Below are 24271 nucleotides of genomic sequence, written 5' to 3' on the forward strand. Positions count from 1 at the left end.
TCCAATACATTCTATTCATTCTAATAAATTATATTCTAATAAATTATATTCCATTCTATTGTAATACATTCTATTCATTCTAATAAATTATATTCTAATAAATTATATTCCATTCTATTGTAATACATTCTATTCATTCTAATAAATTATATTCCATTCTATTCTAATACATTCTATTCATTCTAATAAATTATATTCTAATACATTCTATTCCATTCTAATAAATTATATTCTAATAAATTCTTCTCTATTCCATTCTATTCCATGGTTTATCAATATTTACTACATGTCAATATTAGGGGACATTCCTACAGGACTGAAGTAACACAGTCTAGCCAACTCAACAAGCGTCAAAAGTCCTGGAAAATGCCTATGGAATGAAATGTAAATGTTATATGGGAACAGACATTATTGACAGGGAAACCTGCTGTCGCTGGTCTATTTGACACATTTGGGAACTCTCTTTTCTTGTATTCTTTCTCGCTCTGAGTAAAGACAACGCCTTCTTCCGTCTCCATCGAAACTTGACAAGAACAAGTTACCTGGGCCAACCTGCTGGGCAGGGGAGAAAGGAGTAGTCTAATGGCGGTTGTATAACATCGCTGATTAGACTACAAAACAGATTTTCATAACTTATCATGTACGTCAGTATTGATTAAATGTTCGTTATTGAATATAGTCTACTGTCTTGAGACTGATTAAAGGGTAAAAGAGTTTCATAGTTCCGGGGTTTGAGGAAATTATTCCAGTGTATTGTAATAACTTGGGAAACATGGACAGCATCGAGTTACAGCCGGTTCGGTGCCCTGTAAGCCTTGACAACAACAATCACCACGCTGAAAATACCTCTAAGCAACAGGTGAGTTTAAATCGAATCGATAAATACCATATTCGTAAATAGAAAGAAAAGGGTAGGCTGTTATTGGAAGTCGATTCGTTTCGGTTCAGTTGTAGGATACGTCAACCTTAAGAACTCAACTCAGTTTTTCAAACGCACAAAAGTCCAATATGGTGTATTGCAGACCGACATTCGGAGCGTTTCTTGATTTGGGCGTTCCTTGATGTCAGGAAACGCCCATTAGTGCATACCATTGTTCAGTTCATTGATACTTGCCGTTGGTTGGTCAGTTCAGGTTTTATGTTACTGATGGTTTGTACCATTGTGGCTACAATTACAGCTCTATCTAGCATCTGTGATAACTGTTGTTGACAACAGTAGCATTGTTGCTAAGCCTAACCCCTTTCTTAACCTTAACCTCAGTCTCCTAACCTGCCACATTAGTTAACCTAACCTGCCACATTAGTTAACCTAACCTGCCACATTAGTTCTAGTAACCTGCCACATTAGTTCTAGTAACCTGCCACATTAGTTCTAGTAACCTGCCACATTAGTTAACCTAACCTGCCACATTAGTTCTAGTAACCTGCCACATTAGTTCTAGTAACCTGCCACATTAGTTAACCTAACCTGCCACATTAGTTCTAGTAACCTGCCACATTAGTTCTAGTAACCTGCCACATTAGTTAACCTAACCTGCCACATTAGTTCTAGTAACCTGCCACATTAGTTCTAGTAACCTGCCACATTAGTTAACCTAACCTGCCACATTAGTTATCCTAACCTGCCACATTAGTTAACCTAACCTGCCACATTAGTTCTAGTAACCTGCCACATTAGTTAACCTAACCTGCCACATTAGTTAACCCAACCTGCCACATTAGTTCTAGTAACCTGCCACATTAGTTATCCTAACCTGCCACATTAGTTATCCTAACCTGCCACGTTAGTTAACCTAACCTGCCACATTAGTTAACCTAACCTGCCACATTAGTTAACCCAACCTGCCACATTAGTTAACCCAACCTGCCACATTAGTTAACCTAACCTGCCACATTAGTTAACCTAACCTGCCACATTAGTTAACCTAACCTGCCACATTAGTTAACCTAACCTGCCACATTAGTTAACCTAACCTGCCACATTAGTTAACCCAACCTGCCACATTAGTTAACCTAACCTGCCACATTAGTTAACCTAACCTGCCACATTAGTTATCCTAACCTGCCACATTAGTTAACCTAACCTGCCACATTAGTTAACCCAACCTGCCACATTAGTTAACCCAACCTGCCACATTAGTTAACCTAACCTGCCACATTAGTTAACCCAACCTGCCACATTAGTTAACCTAACCTGCCACATTAGTTAACCCAACCTGCCACATTAGTTAACCTAACCTGCCACATTAGTTAACCTAACCTGCCACATTAGTTAACCTAACCTGCCACATTAGTTAACCTAACCTGCCACATTAGTTAACTTAACATGCTACGTAAACAAGCCATCAGTACCACCACATCAGCGTTATGAGACTAATAGTTTCTCGACACAGATGATTTGATTACATAGCATGTTAGGAGAACTAACGTGGAAGGTTAGGTGAATTAGCATAGCAGGTTAGGAGAACTAACGTGGAAGGTTAGGTGAATTAGCATAGCAGGTTAGGAGAAAAGAGGTTAAGGTCAGGAAAAGGGAGAAGGGTTAGGCTAAGCGATAATGCAACAACTGTTCTCCACGACGCGAAAGAAACGGCCACGGACCAATAGCATGCATCAACGCGTGTAACTTAACATCAAGAAACGGCGATTTCATAAAACTGCAATTACACCCTTCTCCAAAGACGGGCCCTAAATAAGACATGGTGGGCTACAATGCCAAGGTTGGGAAATATTGGGTGAACATTTTTTACTTGTTTCCTGAAAATCCTGTTAACTTCCACGTATCTATAGTTGGATTGTATAATAACTTGTAACTTGAGGGCTCTGTACCATTGAACAAGGACTTGTCTGCTTCGCAGCATGAAGAGAGAGGATGTCATGTCAGGACAGGAAAAGGCATCTGAACTCCCACTATATCATAACTGTATTTTGCCCAGTAACAACCGAAAGTTGCTTCTTTCTGCTCACATTGATTGCTCCATAGTTTCATAATGTCATTGGTTGTTGCCACAGAAGTGCTAGACATTGTTTTGGCAACATTCACTTGTCTTGCAATTCAGACTTTCCTAACTCATACGTTTGTCCGTGACCAGAGAACATTCTTGCAGAAACGTACATGTGTTTCAGTTGGAACATGCAGACAGGTGGACAAACATTTGATTTGGCTTCTGCATATCATTCAGGAGAGTGTAATAAAACTTGGCTACTGTAAACATCCTCTCTCATATCCTTTTCAAAGACATGCAGCTCATAAGTACCTTTTTATTTAGGCAGAACAGCTAATAGAATTAGTATTCCATTAGAATGTTCATTAGAATGTTCATTAGAATGTCCATTAGAATGTCCATTAGAATGTTCATTAGAATGTCCATTAGAATGTCCATTAGAATGACCATTAGAATGTCCATTAGAATGTCCATTAGAATATTCATTAGAATGTCCATTAGAATGTCCATTAGAATGTTCATTAGAATGTCCATTAGAATGTTCATTAGAATGTCCATTAGAATGTCCATTAGAATGTCCATTAGAATGTCCATTAGAATGACCATTAGAATGTTCATTAGAATGTCCATTAGAATGTCCATTAGAATGTCCATTAGAATGTCCATTAGAATGTCCATTAGAATGTTCATTAGAATGTCCATTAGAATGTCCATTAGAACGTCCATTAGAACGTCCATTAGAACGTCCATTAGAATGTTCATTAGAATGTTCATTAGAATGTTCATTAGAATGTCCATTAGAATGTCCATTAGAATGCCCATTAGAATGTCCATTAGAATGTTCATTAGAATGTTCATTAGAACGTCCATTAGAATGTCCATTAGAATGTCCATTAGAATGTTTGTATAATTCCACAATCCATATTGCAGATGACTTCAGGTAATAGACCCAGGCTGACCACCAATGATGCAGCAGAGGAGGGAAACCCCTTGCTTTCTCCTGAACAGGTGGGTCATCACTGCCATTTGGTGGCTGAATTACTTTCTCCCTCAACAACACAGTGGCCTTTTTATATACAGCACAGGCGAAAATATGTCTAGCCTACTGTTGGAAGGACTACTGTCTAATTGTAACCACAGCCGCATCCTCACTGTCATAAGTGTCATTGTAGCAGTGACAGTACAGGGACAGTACAGACAGGCAAGACCGACAGACAGACCAGACAGACCAGACCGACAGACCGACAGACAGACAGACAGACAGACAGACAGACAGACAGACAGACAGACAGACAGACAAGACAGACAAGACAAGACAACAGGCTCAACTGGTTCCACCACTCCGATGAAGGTGAGGGATTTTGTAGGTCAGGTTTCCCATTCAACGTTAGGCTGGCTTGGCTTGCTACGACATCTTAATATCATGATATATCATTCAGGGGAAGACAATAACCCTGTCTCCACAGCGTTGTTTAGTGTTGGTAGGAAACTGCCATGTGTGGTGTGTGTTCTCAGGTTCCTGTCAATAACGGCGGGCAGCATCGGGTTGATGGAGAAGAGGTCAGTCAAGAGTCGATCTCTCTCAATGTACAGAACAGCATCGCCAACAAAGAAATGGTACTTGTATTTATTACAAAGTGTCACAGCTTTTCATGTCTCTCTCACAAACCCCTTGGTCATGATTGAATCCAGGGTCTTTGATTGTAAGATTGTGATTTAATTCAAATCCAAAATGTTTTAACATCTGATGGATGATGTTGGTGGGTGACCATGCAGACGTTGTAACTCTGAGAAATGTTCACATCACCAAGCCACTTCTTTGCAGCGCTAAGGAAGTGGTGAAATACATGTGCACGTCTGTCTGTCTAATGAATTCTAGTCGCAGAATCCTCAGCATGCATTGTCGTATCTGTTCTTCACCAGACTGTGGTTGGCTTCCATCCTGTCTTTAAAACAGTTAGGTAGAAGGTAACAGTTAGGTAACAGGTAACAGTGAGATAGTAGTTAGGTAGCCGGTAACAGTTAGGTAACAGGTAACAGTTAGGTAACAGGTAACAGGTAACAGTTAGGTAACAGGTAACAGTTAGGTAACAGGTAACAGGTAACAGTTAGGTAACAGGTAACAGTTAGGTAACAGTTAGGTAACAGTTAGGTAACAGTTAGGTAGCAGGTAACAGTTAGCTAACAGGTAACAGGTAACAGTTAGGTAAAATGTAAGATGTAACAGTTAGTTAACATGTAACAGTTAGGTAGCAGGTTACAGTTATGTAACAGGTAAAAGTCAGGTAACAGTTAGGTACCAGGTAACAATTAGGTACCAGGTAACAGTTAGGTAACAGGCAACAGTTAGGTAGCAGGTAACAGTTAGGTAACAGGTAACAGTTAGGTACCAGGTAACAGTTAGGTAACAGTTAGGTACCAGGTAACAGTTAGGTAACAGTTAGGTACCAGTTAACAGTTAGGTACCAGGTAACAGTTAGGTACCAGGTAACAGTTAGATACCAGGTAACAGTTAGGTACCAGGTAACAGTTAGATACCAGGTAACAGTTAGGATCCAGGTAACAGTTAGGTACCAGGTAACAGTTAGGTAACAGTTAGGTACCAGGTAACAGTTAGGTACCAGGTAACAGTTAGGTAACAGTTAGGTACCAGGTAACAGTTAGGTACCAGGTAACAGGTAACAGTAAGGTACCAGGTAACAGTTAGGTAACAGTTAGGTACCAGGTAACAGTTAGGTAACAGTTAGGTACCAGGTAACAGTTAGGTACCAGGTAACAGTTAGGTAACAGGTAACAGTTAGGTAACAGGTAACAGTTAGATACCAGGTAACAGTTAGGTACCAGTTAACAGTTAGGTACCAGGTAACAGTTAGGTACCAGGTAACAGTTAGGTACCAGTTAACAGTTAGGTAACAGTTAGATACCAGGTAACAGTTAGGTACCAGGTAACAGTTAGGTACCAGGTAACAGTTAGGTAACAGGTAACAGTTAGGTACCAGGTAACAGTTAGGTAACAGTTAGGTACCAGTTAACAGTTAGGTACCAGGTAACAGTTAGATACCAGGTAAAAGTTAGGTACCAGGTAACAGTTAGATACCAGGTAACATTTAGGTACCAGGTAACAGTTAGGTAGCAGGTAACAGTTAGGTAGCAGGTAACAGTTAGGTACCAGGTAACAGTTAGGTACCAGGTAACAGTTAGGTACCAGGTAACAGTTAGGTACCAGGTAACAGTTAGGTAACAGTTAGGTACCAGGTAACAGTTAGGTACCAGGTAACAGTTAGATACCAGGTAACATTTAGGTACCAGGTAACAGTTAGGTACCAGGTAACAGTTAGGTACCATGTAACAGTTAGGTACCAGGTAACAGTTAGGTACCAGGTAACAGTTAGGTACCAGGTAACAGTTAGGTACCAGGTAACAGTTAGGTAACAGTTAGGTACCAGTTAACAGTTAGGTAACAGTTAGGTACCAGTTAACAGTTAGGTAACAGTTAGGTACCAGTTAACAGTTAGGTAACAGTTAGGTACCAGTTAACAGTTAGGTACCAGGTAACAGTTAGGTACCAGGTAACAGTTAGATACCAGGTAACAGTTAGGTACCAGGTAACAGTTAGGTACCAGGTAACAGTTAGGTAACAGGTAACAGTTAGGTACCAGGTAACAGTTAGGTACCAGGTAACAGTTAGGTAACAGTTAGGTACCAGTTAACAGTTAGGTACCAGGTAACAGTTAGATACCAGGTAACAGTTAGGTACCAGGTAACAGTTAGATACCAGGTAACATTTAGGTACCAGGTAACAGTTAGGTAGCAGGTAACAGTTAGGTAGCAGGTAACAGTTAGGTACCAGGTAACAGTTAGGTACCAGGTAACAGTTAGGTACCAGGTAACAGTTAGGTACCAGGTAACAGTTAGATACCAGGTAACAGTTAGGATCCAGGTAACAGTTAGGTACCAGGTAACAGTTAGATACCAGGTAACATTTAGGTACCAGGTAACAGTTAAGCAACAGTTACCTAACAGGTAGCTATCAGGTAACAGTTAGGTAACAGTTAGGTACCAGGTAACAGTTAGGTACCAGGTAACAGTTAGGTAACAGTTAGGTACCAGGTAACAGTTAGGTACCAGGTAACAGTTAGGTACCATGTAACAGTTAGGTACCAGGTAACAGTTAGGTACCAGGTAACAGCTAGATACCAGGTAACAGTTAGGTACCAGGTAACAGTTAGGTACCAGGTAACAGTTAGGTACCAGGTAACAGTTAGGTACCAGGTAACAGTTAGGTAACAGTTAGGTACCAGGTAACAGTTAGAAAACAGGTAACATTTAGGTACCAGGTAACAGTTAGGTAACAGTTAGGTACCAGGTAACATTTAGGTAACAGGTAACATTTAGATACCAGGTAACAGTTAGGTACCAGGTAACATTTAGATACCAGGTAACAGTTAAGCAACAGTTACCTAACAGGTAGCTATCAGGTAACAGTTAGGTAGCTGATTGACTCTCTGCTAGACAATAACAAAAGCCCTATCATATCTGGCCCTGTGCCATCTCTGAATCGAGGTATTGAACGCTTTAGCAGGATTCTTTCTCTTCACAACTGGCTACGTGATTATTGCAGCTCAATGGGTGTAACGTTTCTTTACAATTTCGACACCTTTTGTAAACAAAACAGGTTTTATAAGGAGGATGGAATCCACCCAAATCCTGTGGGTTCCTGGATCCTTTCACAGCATTATAAGGCTGCGTTGAGACAATGACTTATCAATGACCCAAGCACAGCTCAGTTAATCCCTACCATTGTGTCGCTGAGTTGTCATAATGCTTCAGCAAATGTACATTATCCCAGGGACTTTGGTAGACACAATATAAGTAACCTAATTTATGTCCCTATTAACTGCCTCTGCTGATCCTACAGCTATTGTACACTACCGTTCAAAAGTTTGGGCTCACTTAGAAATGTCCTTGTTTTTCAAAGAAAAGCAAATATTTTGCCCATTAAAATAACATCAAATTGATCAGAAATACAGTGTAGACATTTTTAATGTTGTAAATGACTATTGTAACTGGAAACGGCTGATTTTTAATGGAATATCTACATTGGTGTACAGACGCCCATTATCAGCAACCACCACTCCTGTGTTCCAATGGTACGTTGTGTTAGCTAATCCAAGTTTATCATTTTAAATTGATCATTAGAAATCCCTTTTTCCAATTATGTTAGCACAGCTGAAAACTGTTGTTCTGATTAAAGAAGCAATAAAACTGGCCTTCTTTAGACTTGTTGGGTATCTGGAGCATCAGCATTTGTGGGTTCGATTACAGGCTCAAAATGGCCAGAAACAAAGACCTTTCTTCTGATATTCGTCAGTCTATCCTTGTTCTGAGAAATTAAGGCTATTCCATGTGAGAAATTGCCAAGACACTGAAAATCTTGTACAAAGCTGTGTACTACTCCCTTCACAGAACAGTGCAAACTGGCTCTAACCAGAATAGAAAGAGGAGTGGGAGGCCCCGGTGCACAACTGAGCAAGAGGACAAGTACATTAGAGTGTCTAGTTTGAGAAACAGACTCCTCACAAGTCCTCAACAGGCAGCTTCATTAAATAGTACCCGCAAAACACCAGTCTCAACGTCAACAGTGAAGAGGCGACTCCAGGATGCTGGCCTTCTAGGCAGAGTTCCTCTGTCCAGTGTCTGTGTTCTTTTGCCCATCTTAATCTTTTCTTTTTATTGGCCAGTCTGAGATATGGCTTTTTCTTTGCAACTCTACCTAGAAGGCCAGCACCCCAAACCTTTGAACGGTAGTGTACATAGTAATCATGTGTCTATGAACCAGATTTATGCTGTTAGCACTAAGCCGGTGTGCCCTAGGAGGAAGTCCACTGTGAGCAGCTCACCCTGCACTAACATAAAGAACATGAGCACAATTACTGCTGTTAAGATTCCCAGTAAAGCAATAAAAGAAAGTAAGCATTCCAGAAGAAAAGTGCTCAAAATAGCCCACGTTAACATATGTAGCTTAGGTTATGTAGCTTAGGTTATGTAGCTTGCCAGCAGCATACCACCCTGCATCCCACTGCTGGCTTGCTTCTGAAGCTAAGCAGGGTTGGTCCTGGTCAGTCCCTGGATGGAAGACCATACGCTGCTGGAAGTGGTGTTGGAGGGCCAGTAGGAGGCACTCTTTTCTCTGGTCTAAAAAAATATCCCAAATGCCCCTACCCTGTTTACACTGCCCTGTGTAGGGTGCCGTCTTTCGGATGGGACGTTAAACAGGTGTCCTGACTCTCTGTGGTCATTAAAGATCCCATGGTACTTATCGTAAGAGTAGGGGTGTTAACCCTGGTGTCCTGGATAAATTCCCAATCTGGCACTCATACTGTCTCCTAATAATCCCCAGTTTACAATTGGCTCATTCATCCCCCTCCTCTCCCCTGTAACTATTCCCCAGGTTCATGAAATCAATAATTTACTTGAAACAGATGACATTCATATTCTGACTATCTCTGAAACTCACTTAGATAATACCATTGATGATACAGTGGTAGCAATACAAGGTTATAACATTTACAGAAAAGAGAAATGCCAATGGGGGATTTGTTGCTGTTTTATATTCAGAACCACATTCCTGTACAGATTAGAGAGGATCTCATGTTAAATACTGTTGCAGTAATATGGCTACAGGTTCATCTGCCTCACCTGAAGCCCATTCTGGTGGGAAGCTGCTATAGACCACCAAGTACTAACAGTCAGTATCTGGATAATAGGTGAAATGCTTGATAATGTATGTGATATCAACAGAGAGGTATATTTTCTGGGTGATTTAATTACTGACTGGCTTTCATCAAGCCGTCCACTACAGAAAAAGCTTTAAACTGTAACCAGTGCCTGCAACCTGGTTCAGATTATCAGTCAACCTACCAGGGTAGTTACAAACAGCACAGGAATGAAATCATCAACATGTATTGATCACATCTTTACTAACGCTGCAGAAATGTGCTCTAAAACAGTATCCAGATCCATCGGATGTAGTGATCACAATATAGTAGCCATATCTATGAAAACCAAAGTTCCAAAGGCTGGGCCTAATATAGTGTATAACAGGTCATACAATAAGTTTTGTAGTGATTCATATGTTGATGATGTAAAGAATATTTGTTGATCTGTGGTGAGTAATGAGGAGCAACCAGACGCTGCACTTGAGACATTTATGAAATTGCTTATTCCAGTGACTAATAAGCATCCACCCATTAAGAAAATGACTGTTAAAAATTGTTAAATCCCTGTGGATTGATGAGGAATGGAAACATTGTATGTTTGAGAGGGATGAGGCAAAGGGAATGGCAAATAGGTCTGGCTGAACAACCGATTGGCAAACGCACTGAAAATAGAGAAATCATGTGACTAAACTTAACAAAAAGAAGAAGAAACTACACTAAGAAACAAAGATAAATTATATAAAGAATTATAGTAAAAAGCTTTGGAGCACCTTCAATAAAATGTTCTCATCTGACCCCAACACTTTCACCCAGTTGTCCTCTGAATTATTCAAATGCTCATTGGCAAACTTCAGACTGGCATGTATATGTGCTTTTCTTGAGCAGGGGGACCTTGCGGGCGCTGCAGGATTTCAGTCCTTCACGGCGTAGTGTGTTACCAATTGTTTTCTTGGTGACTATGGTCCCAGCTGCCTTGAGATCATTGACAAGATCCCCCCGTGTAGTTCTGGGCTGATTCCTCACCGTTCTCATGATCATTGCAACTCCACGAGGTGAGATCTTGCATGGAACCCCAGGCCGAGGGAGATTGACAGTTCTTTTGTGTTGTCACCTTCTCACCAAGCTGCTTGGTGATGGTCTTGTAGCCCATTCCAGCCTTGTGTAGGTCTACAATCTTGTCCCTGACATCCTTGGAGAGCTCTTTGGTCTTGGCCATGGTGGAGAGTTTGGAATCTGATTGATTGATTGCTTCTGTGGACAGGTGTCTTTTATACAGGTAACAAACTGAGATTAGGAGCACTCCCTTTAAGAGTGTGCTCCTAATCTCAGCTCGTTGCCTGTATAAAAGACACCTGGGAGCCAGAAATCTTTCTGATTGAGAGGGGGTCAAATACTTATTTCCCTCATTAAAATGCAAATCAATTTATAACATTTTTGACATACGTTTTTCTGGATTTTTTTGTTGTTATTCTGTCTCTCACTGTTCAAATACTCCTACCATTAAAATTATAGACTGATAATTTCTTTGTCAGTAGGCAAACGTACAAAATCAGCAGGGGATCAAATACTTTTTTCCCGCACTGTAGGTAGCAGGTAGCAGTTAGGTAACAGGTAACGGTTAGGTTGCAGGTAACAGTTAGGTAACATGTAACAGTTAGGTAACAGGTAACAACTAGGTAACAGGTAACAGTTAGATAGCAGTGAGGTAGCAGGTAATAGTTAGGTAGAAGGTAACAGTTAGGTAACATTTAGGTAGCAGGTAATAGTTAGGTAGCAGGTAACAGTTAGGTAGCAGGTAACAGTTAGGTAACAGTTAGGTAACATGTAACAGTTAGGTAACAGTTAGGTAACAGGTGAGTTAGGTATCAGGTAATAGTTGGGTAACAGGGGAGTTAGGTATCAGGTAATAGTTGGGTAACAGGTGAGTTAGTTATCAGGTAATAGTTAGGTAACAGGTAACAGGTAATAGTTAGGTAACAGTTAGGTTGCAGGTAACAGGTAACAGTTAGGTTACAGTTAGGTAACAGGTGAGTTAGGTATCAGGTAATAGTTGGGTAACAGGTGAGTTAGGTATCAGGTAATAGTTGGGTATCAGGTGAGTTAGGTATCAGGTAATAGTTGGGTATCAGGTGATCTGGTAGCACCGTTACCAGATCTCACAACGCCTGCAGAAGGGTCTGGCTCTGTGAGAAGGGTCTGGCTCTGTGAGAAGGGTCTGGCGCTGTGAGAAGGGTCTGGCTCTGTGATAGCAGTTTTGGTATTTGACTTCAGACTTTACATGCAAATTCATCATGGGGTTACGACAAACAAACCACTCGTTCATTCAAATCAATTTACAGTAGGCCTGTAAATCCTGTACTCTCAATTGCAATCAGTTGAATTGAATTGCATTCCTATGGACATAATTGTGTTGTGCTGTTTGTAGACAGTTGTGTGTTGCTATCTGTTTGTCTGTAAATTGAGTCGTGTTGTTCTGTTTGTAGACTATTGTGTGTTGCTATCTGTTTGTCTGTAAATTGATTTGTTGTTCTGTTTGTAGACTGTAAATTGTTCTGGATAAGAAGGTCTGCTAAATGACCAAAATGTAAAATTGTGTGCTGTGTGTAGTGTAAAGTGTATTGTGTTGTTTGTAGACCTGCATCACGCACAGAAGACGGTGGATGATCCTCATCTTCCTCATCTTCCTCATCCTGCTGGTGATTGGAGTCTCCTTCGCTCTGTGTTTAGGTACAGCGTTTCTGTTTCCACTTCTATTGTTAATGCTCCGGTGTCCATAGTTCATCCGTGTCTTTACCACAATTGTAAAGGGGTTGCGGAACTGGTGGCAGTGAAGTCAGACGCAGGATAGCAGAACTAGGTAAATAGCCGGAGCAGTTTAATTACAAAACCCACGGCAATACAAAATGAACCTACATGGGTACGAAACCCGACGCGCACCAGTAAACATGTGCACAAGCACTTACAAACAAACAATTCCACACAAAAACATGGGGGGGAACAGAGGGTTAAATACACAACACTTAATGAGGGAAATGAGAACCAGGTGTGTAGGAAAACAAGACAAAACAAATGGAAAATTAAAAGTGGATCGACGATAGCTAGAAGACCGGTGACGCCGAATGAGGAAACGGCTTCGGTGGAAGTTGCGACAACAATAGAATGGAATAGAGCAGAATGGAATAGACAAAAATAGAATAGGAGAGAATAACATAGATTAGATCACAGTATGGACATGTGCCTTAGACTTGCTTCATATATAATGCATGTGACTAAAAATAACATTAGAGTTGTAGATCATGTGTTATCTGTCTGGTTCTGACACCGTCTGGCTCTCCTCTCTGGTTTAACAGTGATCAATGACACTGTCTGTCTCTCCTTCTCTCTGGTTTAACAGTGATCCATGACACTGTCTGTCTCTCCTTCTCTCTGGTTGAACAGTAATTCATGACACTGTCTGTCTCTCCTTCTCTCTGGTTGAACAGTAATCCATGACACTGTCTGTCTCTCCTTCTCTCTGGTTGAACAGTAATTCATGACACTGTCTGTCTCTCCTTCTCTCTGTTTGAACAGTGATCCATGATGACGCTGATGAGAAGTACAATCCAACCTTGTTTGTGCTACCGCGATGTTTCAACGGAAGCTTCAAACTGACCAATCAGATATTCATACCAGAGCTGCTATCCCCAGCGTCCAATCAGAGTAAGGCCCTGTCCAGCCAACTACAAGAGAAGGTACCTCGCATTTATGACTTTCAGGAATGTTTCGAAATCTCACTGTAAATCTATTTATGACCTTCAACTCATCAGGAATGCATGTTTTAAGCACGCTTGTTTAATAACAAGTGAGTTACTACAACATATCATCTGGCTGTGAATTCTACGGAAGAGGATTAGGGACAAGTGAAGAGAAAAAAAAGGATAACGTGGTGGTACTTGGATTTAAATATATATATATATTGAGAATAAAGTGTCAAAATGTTTTTAAAAAAGTCACATTTATAGCCTATTTCGCCGTATCTCCCTGGTTCCCTGTTGCTGTTGAAACGACTGAGTTTGATGACCTGGTGAAGCTATTCTTTAGAATTGGATTTAGTAGCAAGGCTCTCTTAGCACATAATAACCATATTACTTAAAGTAGGACCTGAAAGAGGATACACCACAGATTCTTTTTCAGAATGAGGAACCACACAAGTCTCGAATAAGGTATGTGAAAGACACATTTCAGCTGAATACATTCAACTAAGTATCCCCGTTTGCTTTCGTTTTATAGAATATTTCCCCCCCCCATAGAATCGGCGCAATCACCCCTGATCAAATGCAAACGCTGTTCACTTTCATAGCAGCCACATATACAAAACAGCTCGTTTGCTTCCGTTTTATAGAATAGTTTTTCCCCCCCATAGAATCGGCGCAATCACCCCTGATCAAATGCAAACGCAGTTCATTTTCATAGCAGCCACATATACAAAACAGCTCGTTGTATATATCATTCCTTCTCGCATCTGTCACTTCGCTCTCTCTCCTCCTCCTCTCACCTTTTCCCTTCACTTGTGGAATTCAGTGCACAACACATTAGCTGTCTGTGACCAGGCAACAAAAAAAAAACGTTCTAAGCAAAACCTTCATATCATAACCGCTAACCGCTACACACAGCCTACATTGTTGTCACGTCATGGTCAACATAGCTACTAGAATTAACGCGTTAGTAATCCCACTACAATCATGCAGTACAGTGTACAGTCAGCAGCAAGCAGTTAAGCAGTTACACCGGCGGTCCCCGGTGGTAAAAAATGTATAAGGCTCCCGAGTGGTGCAGCGGTCTAAGGCACTACATCTCAGTGCTAGAGGTGTCACTACAGACCCTGGTTCGATTCCAGGCTGTATCACAACCGGCCGTGATTGGGAGTCCCATAAAGCAGCGCACAATTGGCCCAGCGTCGTACGGGTTAGGGTTTGGCCCGGGGTAGGCCATCATTATAAATAAGAATTTGTTCTTAACTGACTTGCCTAGTTAAATAAAGGTTAAATTAAAAAAATAAAACCAGGAGAGCCAGACATTGACTTGGAAGAGTTCCAGTGTTGGATAGCCATAGCCAGCTAGCTAACATAGCGTACTTCTCTGTCTCTGTTTGAGCCGATTGTTTGAGTAGGCTAAACTAGCTAGCTACATTTGATGCTAACTATGTAAGTGAAAAAAAGTACAACGAAATATAGCTAACTCTCTCTTGCTTCTCCTTAATTTTGGAAGAAATTAATTTGTTCAAAACTGTTCAACTATTGTCTTTCTCTCTCTTTGAGTTAACCACTCACCATATTTTATGTACTGCAGCGCTAGCTAGCTGTAGCTTATGCTTTCAGTACTATATTCATTCTCTGATCATTTGATTGGGTGGACAACATGTCCCTGATAGGGTTGGAGAGCCCTGATAGGGTTGGACAATGTCCTCTGGAAGATGTCGGAATTACTGTGTAAGTCTATGGAAGGGAGTGAGAACCATGATCCTCCTATGTTTTGTATTGAAGCCCATGTACCCAGAGGAGAACGGAATCTAGCTGTCAACCGGCTTCACCATGTCGCTACCCTACAGAGTACTGTTGAGGCTACTGTAGACCTTTGCAAAAACAGTGTGTTTTAATAAATTATTTGGTGACGTGAATATATTTAGTATAGGCTTATCTAAAAATGAAATTAACTGAGGAGGATGGTCCTCCCCTTACTCCTCTGAGGAGCCTCCACTGGTGTGTTGGGGGTCTAATAAACTCGTTCAAACAGGCGTCACACACATTCTTCCATTTATGTATTGAGTTTGGACTTCAGCATGTAGGGCACACCGATTGGTGTCACCTCGTTAGTCACTATATGTAACTCCTGTGCTGGTTGTCACCTCGTTAGTGGGAAGGGGTCTAAACCTCTGATTACCCAGGTGCTATTTAAGAGTGGCTTTGTCTAGTGCTCTAGTTGTCTTGAGAGATGTGGAAGGTTAACACCTTAAGTTGGCTCTCCTCTATTTGATTTGTAGAAAAACTATCCTTTATCTGATCATCAATGTTGTCCTGCACTTTTTTGGTTTGCTTCCTGTCTAAGTTTGGTGTGGGTTTTTTCTTTTGTTTACCTCTTCTTGGGCAGATGTAGTGGATTCTCATGGTGGGTGTCTTTTTAGGTCCCAGTTGATGATGCTAGTCAACTTTCAGAGGACATCCCCATGAGAGTCTTTCAGAACCCCTCCTAAATGGTTTCCGTTGTTGTCAGTGACTCTTTTTCTTTAGTTCCCCCTTCTGTTTGAGCGACGTTATTTGATAACCCCGAAGCGATATCATTCTATTCTAACGGCCATGGTGTGTAGTCAAACTGCGAGTTGTGTGCATCAGTCCCTGTCATGGTGCCTTTCGAATTCGCTACAACGTTATCCTCTATCCCCTGCGTGTGTCAACACCGAGAGAGCGAAACAGCTAGGCCAGCAGCCTATATGTCGAAACCAAAGGTTAACTTACAAATGTGTGCATAATGGCATGGTGTTTTATGGACACTACCCCGTCAAAAGTTTTAGAACACCTACTCATTCAAAAGTTTCTTTATTTTTGTACTATTTTCTACATTGTATGAAAATAATGAAGACATCAAAACTATGAAATAACACATATGTTGTAACCAAAAAAATGGTTAAACAAATCTAAATATATTTTATATTTGAGATAGCTACCCTTTGCCTTGATGACAGCTTTGCACACTTGGCATTCTCTCAACCAGCGTCATGAGGTAGTCACCTGGAATGCATTTCAATTAACAGGTGTGCGTTGTTAAAAGTTAATTTGTAGAATTTCTTTCCTCCTTAATGTGTTTGAGCCAATCAGTTGTGTTGTGACAAGGTGTGTGTGTGTGTGGGGGGGGGGGGTTTATACAGAAAATAACCCTATTTGGTAAAAGACCAAGTCCATATTACGGCAAGAACAGCTGAAATAAGCAAAGACAAATGACAGTCCATCATTACTTTAAGACATGAAAGGTCAATCTGGAAGATTTCAAGAACTTTGAAAGTTTCTTCAAGTGCAGTCGCAAAAACCATCAAGCACTATGATGAAACTGTCTCTCATGAGGACCGTCACAGGAAATGAAGACCCAGAGTTACCTCTGCTGCAGAGGATAAGTTCATTAGAGTAACCAGCTTCAGAAATTGCAGCCCAAATAAATGCTTCTCAGAGTTCAAGTAACAGACACATCTCAACATCAACTGTTCAGAGGAGACTGCGTGAATCAGGCCTTCATGGTCGAATTGCTGCAAAGAAACCACTACTAAAGGACATCAATAAGAAGAAGAGACTTGCTTGGGCCAAGGAACACGAGTAGACCGGTGGAAATTTGTCCTTCGGTTTGGAGTCCAAATTTGAGATTTTTTTTTCCAACCGTGTGGTTGAACGGATGATCTCTGCATGTGTGGTTCCCACCGTGAAGCATGGAGGAGGAGGTGTGATTGTGTGGGGGTGCTTTGCTGGTGACACTGTCTGTGATTTATTTGGAATTCAATGCACACTTAACCAGCATGGCTACCACAGCATTATGCAGCGATACGCCATCCCTTCTGGTATGGACTTAGTGGGACTATCATTTGTTTTTCAACAGGACAATGACCCAACACACCTCCAGGCTGTGTAAGGGCTATTTGATCAAGAAGGAGAGTGATGGAGTGCTGCATCAGATGACCTGGCCTCCACAATCCCCCGACCTCAACCCAATTGAGATGGTTTGGGATGAGTCGGACCACAGAGTGAACGAAAAGCAGCCAACAAGTGCTCAGCATATGTGGGAACTCCTTCAAGACTGCATTCCAAAGCATTCCAGGTGAAGCTGGTTGAGAGAATGCCAAGAGTGTGCAAAGCTGTCATCAATGCAAAGGATGGCTATTTTGGTTTAGTACACTTTTTTGGTTACTACATGTGTTATTGTCACAGCTCACTAGAGTGATGGGGTTGAAGTCAGGCGCAGGCGCAGGAGACCACATATACGGAGTAGGGTGTTTATTTTCCTAATACAAAAACCCAAATGTGAAAAAATAAACAAGGAAAACCCGTACCAGACAGCAATAACAATGTCCACCTAAAGCGGCTGGAGCGCAGTCCAATAACAGAAATCACGTCCTCGACAAAAACACTGTAGAAACTAAAACACCCCACGAAAAGCAACAAACGAACAATCCTGCACAAAAACCTAAACCCGGACAGCAAGACTAAATACCCCACTAATTACCTAACTCAAAACAGGTGTAACACAAAACCAGACAAAACCAACCGAAAAGGAAAAGAGCAGCTAGTAGGCCGGCGACGAGCGCCGAGCGCCGCCCGAACAGGGAGAGGAGCCACCTTCAGTAGACTTCGTGACAGTTATTTCATAGTTTTGATGTCTTCACGATTAATCTACAATGTAGAAAATAGTAAAAATAAAGACAAACCCTTGAATGAGTAGGTTCTAAAACTTTTGACCGGTAGTGTATGCTACACCTCCAATGAAGTAGACTCATAGGTCTTTGCTTATTATCTTGTGAATGTAGGTCACGGATTGAGGGGAGCGAGAACTAGAGAGAGAGAGCGAGAACTAGAGAGAGAGAGCGAGAACTAGAGAGAGCGAGAACTAGAGAGAGAGCGAGAACTAGAGAGAGAGCGAGAACTAGAGAGAGCGAGAACTAGAGAGAACTAGAGAGAGAGAACTAGAGAGAGAGAGAACTAGAGAACTAGAGAACTAGAGAACTAGAGAGAGAGAGAACTAGAGAGAGAGAGAGAGAGAGAGAACTAGAGAGAGAGAGAGAGAGAGAACTAGAGAGAGAGAGAGAGAGAGAACTAGAGAGAGAGAACTAGAGAGAGAGAGAACTAGAGAGAGAGAGAGAACTAGAGAGAGCTAGAGATAGATAGAGAGAGAGAGAGAGAGAGCTAGAGAGAGAGAGAGCGCTAGAGAGAGAGAGCGCTAGAGAGAGCGCTAGAGAGAGAGAACTAGAGAGAGCGCTAGAGAGAGAGAACTAGAGAGAGAACTAGAGAGAGAGGACTAGAGAGAGAGGGAGAGGACTAGAGAAAGAGGGAGAGGACTAGAGCGGACCTGATGGCATCCTAAATGAGACCTGATGGCATCCTAAATGAGATGCTCAAACTCACTAGTGCCAAATTTCAATTGGCTATATTAAAACTGTTTAATTTGATCAACTGATCATATTTACACCCTACACACCCTGATAGAGAAACATGTCCACCAAAATATACGCTTGCTTTATCGACTACCAAAAAGTATTTGATTCTATTTGGCATACAGGACTGTTCTACAAAGTTATTGAAAGTAGTGTAGGGGGTAAAACATATTACATAATTAAGTCAATGTATACTGGCAATATGTGCAGCTTTAACATTGGCAAGAAAATAACAGAATTCTTTAACCAGGGACGGGGCCTTCGTCAGGGTTGCAATCTGAGCCCTGCACTCTTCAGTATTTACATCAACGAATTGGCCACTATTCTAGAAAAATCCTCAGCCCCTGGTGTTAGTCTCCACAATTCAGAAGTTAAATGCCTACTCTTCGCAGATGACCTATGCCTGCTGTCACCCACAGCACATGGCCTACAGCAGAGCCTAGACCTGCTAGAGCAGTATTGCCAGACCTGGGCCCTGGCAGTAAACCCCAAAAAGACTAAAATAATGATTTTCCAGAGAAGATCCAGATCTTAGGGAATTAGACCAAAGTTCTCAATTGGTACAAAATATATAGAGTACTGCACACACTTCAATTACTGAGGTTTAAATATATAGAGTACTGCACACACTACAATTACTTAGGTTTAAAAATAAGCTCAACTGGACACCTTAATGAGGCAGTGAATGAACTGAGAGAGAAAGCACACAGGGCATTCTATGCCATTAAAAAGCTAATTCAAATTGAAATACCTGTTAAAATTTGGCTAAAACGAATTGAACATGTCATTGAACCAATTGCACTTTATGGCAGCGAGGTGTGAGGTCCACTTGCGAAACAAGATTTCATCAAATGGGACAAACACCCCATTGAAACCCTGCGTGCAGAGTTCTGTAAGATTCTCCTACATGTCCAGAGGAAAACTAGAAACAATGCATGCAGGGCAGAATTAGGCCAATATCCACTAATAATATAAACTCAAAAGAGCAATTAAGTTTTGGAAACATCTAAAATACAGTGACCCCCTCTCATATCATCACCAAGCCCTGCAATGCCAAGAGCTGAGCAAAGAAAAGAGTCCCCTCATCCAGCTGGTCCTGGGGCTGAGTTTACAAACCTGTTCTACTAACACACTGAAGCCTCAAGACCAGAACATCCAATCAATCAGAATAAACCAAATTACAACACAGTCAAAACAAAACTACATTGCTTATTGGGAAACACAAGCACAAAGCAAAATGCAGTGCTATCTGGCCCTAAATCGACTGTACACCGTGGCTAACTACTTGACCATGGTTACTGATCAAAACCTTAGAAAAACCTTGACAAAGTACAGGCTCCGTGAGCACAGCCTTGCGATTGAGAAGGGTAGACACAGGAAAACATGGCTCCCTGTAGAGGAAAGGCTGTGCAACCACTGCACCACAGCAGAACCTGAGACAGAGCTGCATTTCCTGACGACAGTTCAAAAACATAAAACAATTAGAGAGTGTCATTTCCCCAAATTTGAAACCCTTATTCAAGGTTTCAAAGACCTCTCTGATGAGGATAGGCTACCCATCCTGTTGGGGGAGGACGCAGAGAGCTGTGTGTTGGCAGCGCACTACATTGCTGCCTGCCATAAGATGAGGGACAGTGTCTGACAGACCAATGAACCTGCACATGTACTCTACTGTATGATTATTGTTGAATGTATGGTTATTTTGAACCTTGGTTATTTTAGAGAGAGAGAGAGAGAGAGAGAGAGAGAGAGAGAGAGAGAGAGAGAGAGAGAGAGAGAGAGAGAGACAGAGAGAGAGAGACAGAGAGAGACAGAGACAGAGAGAGAGACAGAGAGAGAGAGAGAGACAGAGAGAGAGAGAGAGAGACAGAGAGAGAGAGACAGAGAGAGAGAGAGAGAGAGATTAAAATGACTAACAGCCAACAGGCCACTAGACTCTATAAGGTGAACCAGTGATAGTCTCAGGTAGGTAGGTATACCTGAGATAAATAGCCTAGAATGGAGACAATGCCCCTGTTTTGGGATAACCGATGCATCCTTCACTGTCACGGTCCAAAGTGCAGCGTGATTATCGTTCCACACATTTTATTGAACTGTGAAACTATGCGATACATACAAAATAAACTGAATGAACAAAAAACAACAAACCGTGACGAAGAGTTAACATACACTTACTCGAGATCAATCTCCCACAAACCCAGGAGGGGAAAAACACCTACTTAAGTATGATCTCCAATTAGAGACAACGATGACCAGCTGCCTCTAATTGGAGATCATCCCACACAAAGCCCAACGTAGAAATACAAAAACTAGAACATCACAACATAGAAAAACTAAACTAGAAAGAAAAAAACCTGTCACGCCCTGGCCTGCTCTACCATAGAAAATAACATCTTTCTATGGTCAGGACGTGACACTCCTCCCATCCTTGACCGATAGATATGATGGAGATATGATGCTAACAACCAATAAATGTTATAGACTGCCTATATAGTCTATCATCATTTATAGAAAATTCATTCAGAGAGCGAGCGAGCGAGCGCGAGAAACAGAGAGAAACAGAGAGCGAGAGCAAGAGAAACAGAGAGCGAGAGAAAGAGAAACAGAGAGAGAGAGAAACAGAGAGAGAGAGAAACAGAGAGAGAGAGAAACAGAGAGAGAGCGAGCAAGAGAGAGAGCGAGCAAGAGAGAGAGCGAGCAAGAGAGAGAGCGAGCGAGCAAGAGAGAGAGCGAGCGAGCAAGAGAGAGAGCGAGCGAGCAAGAGAGAGAGCGAGCGAGCAAGAGAGAGAAACAGAGAGAGAGAGAGAAACAGAGAGCGAGAGAGAAACAGAGAGAGAAACAGAGAGATATTTAGATGACTAATTATTTCAAGAATCCATCCATGAATATATTCAAACAGATTAGCTGGTGTTGGAAATGCACGAGTTGACTTGACTTGAGTTGAGTTGAGTTGAGTTGCCGCTTCCTCCCATGGAGACTTGTGTAAAGCTCCATCTTCATTGTTAATTCCTCCCACAGCCGTTGGACAGGACTATAATTGTTATTGAAATTGTTATTTTTTTCATTGGATAAAAGTAGAGATTCAGAGCTAGAAAACTGTATATTTAAGTGATAATTCCCGAGAAGCGACCCAGTCGTTGGTTTTAAATGTTCCATATTGTCTGGCAACGTTCTAGAATGTTCCATATTGTCTGGCAACGTTCTAGAATGTTCCATATTGGCTGGCAACGTTCTAGAATGTTCCATATTGGCTGGCAACGTTCTTATCCCTTGCTTGCTAGCTAGCCAACTACGGCTAATTTACAGTCACGTCAAACCGTGCAGATATAATAACAACAAAGTAGCAGCATTAGCATTTGTTTAAGATGTTTTCTAGTGACATTTATTTGGATACATCCACTTCAAACTGAAGCTGGAAACACTGCAAACTAACTGATCTTCGTTTCGTTTTTTTTTTTAAACCTTTTTCCAGTTTATCCATAAAAATTATGCCAGCTGATTCATGATTGGCTGAATAACACTGCTTGCCTGTCTCGTCCTTGGTAGCGGGCCGCGTCGGTGGCACTGTATTATCCTCAAAGAAGGTGTTTAATTTGTCTGGAAGCAAGAAGTCGGTGTCCCTGACGTGGCTGGTTTTCTTTTTGTAGTCCGTGATTGTCTGTAGACCCTGCCACATATGTCTCGTGTCTGAGCCGTTGAATTGTGTCTCCACTTTGTTGATATATTAACATTTCGCTTGTTTCACATAGCCTACTAGCCTGTAGCCATTAGGATAGTTGTCAATAGGGAGAAATACTACTGTTAGTAAAGCACCCCGGATAAGGTCGTTAATAGCTTCCATTATGCACATATTCTTTGCAAAGTGTTCACCTAGGCTACGCAGCAGAATGTTGTAGCGAATTCGGATGTCAGACCAGACAAGGACTCAGTCCCAGTTCTCTTCAGTCAGTGACAAAGCCAAGAACGTTTTTTGTTTGTGCTCATAATGCACCATGGCCGGTTAGAAGAGTTCGTGCCTATAGTCTGCAATTGCCATGGGGAAATGTGGTGTGTGCGTGGAGGTTATTAGATTTGGGGCGGCAGGTAGCCTAGCCTAGTGGTTAGAGGAGGCAGGTAGCCTAGTGGTTAGAGGAGGCAGGTAGCCTAGTGGTTAGAGGAGGCAGGTAGCCTAGTGGTTAGAGAAGCAGGTAGCCTAACCTAGTGGTTAGAGAGGCAGGTAGCCTAGCCTAGTGGTTAGAGGAGGCAGGTAGCCTAGCCTAGTGGTTAGAGGAGGCAGGTAGCCTAGCCTAGTGGTTAGAGGAGGCAGGTAGCCTAGCCTAGTGGTTAGAGGAGGCAGGTAGCCTAGTGGTTAAAGGAGGCAGGTAGCCTAGTGTTTAGAGGAGGCAGGTAGCCTAGTGGTTCGAGGAGGCAGGTAGCCTAGTGGTTAGAGAGGCAGGTAGCCTAGCCTAGTGGTTAGAGAGGCAGGTAGCCTAGCCTAGTGGTTAGAGGAGGCAGGTAGCCTAGCGGTTAGAGGAGGCAGGTAGCCTAGTGGTTAGAGCGACAGGTAGCCTAGCGGTTAGAGAGGCAGGTAGCCTAGCCTAGTGGTTAGAGAGGCAGGTAGCCTAGTGGTTAGAGAGACAGGTAGCCTAGTGGTTAGAGAGGCAGGTAGCCTAGCCTAGTGGTTAGAGCAGGTAGCCTAGTGGTTAGAGGAGGCAGGTAGCCTAGTGGTTAGAGGAGGCAGGTAGCCTAGTGGTTAGAGAGGCAGGTAGCCTAGTGGTTAGAGGAGCAGGTAGCCTAGTGGTTAGAAGAGGCAGGAAGCCTAGTGGTTAGAGGAGGCAGGTAGCCTAGCGGTTAGAGGAGGCAGGTAGCCTAGTGGTTAGAAGAGGCAGGTAGCCTAGTGGTTAGAGGAGGCAGGTAGCCTAGTGGTTAGAGGAGGCAGGTAGCCTAGTGGTTAGAGAGGCAGGTAGCCTAGTGGTTAGAGAGGCAGGTAGCCTAGCCTAGTGGTTCGAGAGACAGGTAGCCTAGTGGTTAGAGAGGCAGGTAGCCTAGTGGTTAGAGGAGGCAGGTAGCCTAGTGGTTAGAGGAGGCAGGTAGCCTAGTGGTTAGAGAGGCAGGTAGCCTAGCCTAGTGGTTCGAGAGACAGGTAGCCTAGTGGTTAGAGAGGCAGGTAGCCTAGTGGTTAGAGGAGGCAGGTAGCCTAGTGGTTAGAGGAGGCAGGTAGCCTAGTGGTTAGAGGAGGCAGGTAGCCTAGTGGTTAGAGGAGGCAGGTAGCCTAGTGGTTAGAGGAGGCAGGTAGTCTAGTGGTTAGAGAGACAGGTAGCCTAGTGGTTAGAGATGCAGGTAGCCTAGTGGTTAGAGAGGCAGGTAGCCTAGCCTAGTGGTTAGAGAGACAGGTAGCCTAGTGGTTAGAGAGGCAGGTAGCCTAGCCTAGTGGTTAGAGAGGCAGGTAGCCTAGTGGTTAT

At 42.3% G+C, this 24271-nt stretch overlaps 1 protein-coding gene across 3 annotated transcripts in view; it reads left to right on the top strand.

Moving 5' to 3' along the window:
- The first annotated feature begins 325 nt into the window (after positions 1-325).
- c15h3orf52 (chromosome 15 C3orf52 homolog) overlaps positions 326-24271 on the top strand; it is a 30504-nt gene continuing 6558 nt past the window's right edge. The window contains exons 1-5 of one of the 3 annotated variants that reach the window (XM_029716059.1): positions 326-859; positions 3876-3953; positions 4461-4562; positions 12298-12391; positions 13235-13395. In XM_029716059.1, coding sequence (XP_029571919.1) covers positions 773-859; positions 3876-3953; positions 4461-4562; positions 12298-12391; positions 13235-13395 — 522 coding nt within the window. In that variant the 5' untranslated portion in view covers positions 326-772. The remainder of the gene's footprint in view (positions 860-3875; positions 3954-4460; positions 4563-12297; positions 12392-13234; positions 13396-24271) is intronic. The other 2 variants (XM_029716060.1, XM_029716058.1) reach the window with 2 other exon arrangements.

The sequence above is a fragment of the Salmo trutta genome, chromosome 26 (assembly GCF_901001165.1).
Source record: "Salmo trutta chromosome 26, fSalTru1.1, whole genome shotgun sequence".
Classification (NCBI taxonomy): Eukaryota; Metazoa; Chordata; class Actinopteri; order Salmoniformes; family Salmonidae; genus Salmo; species Salmo trutta.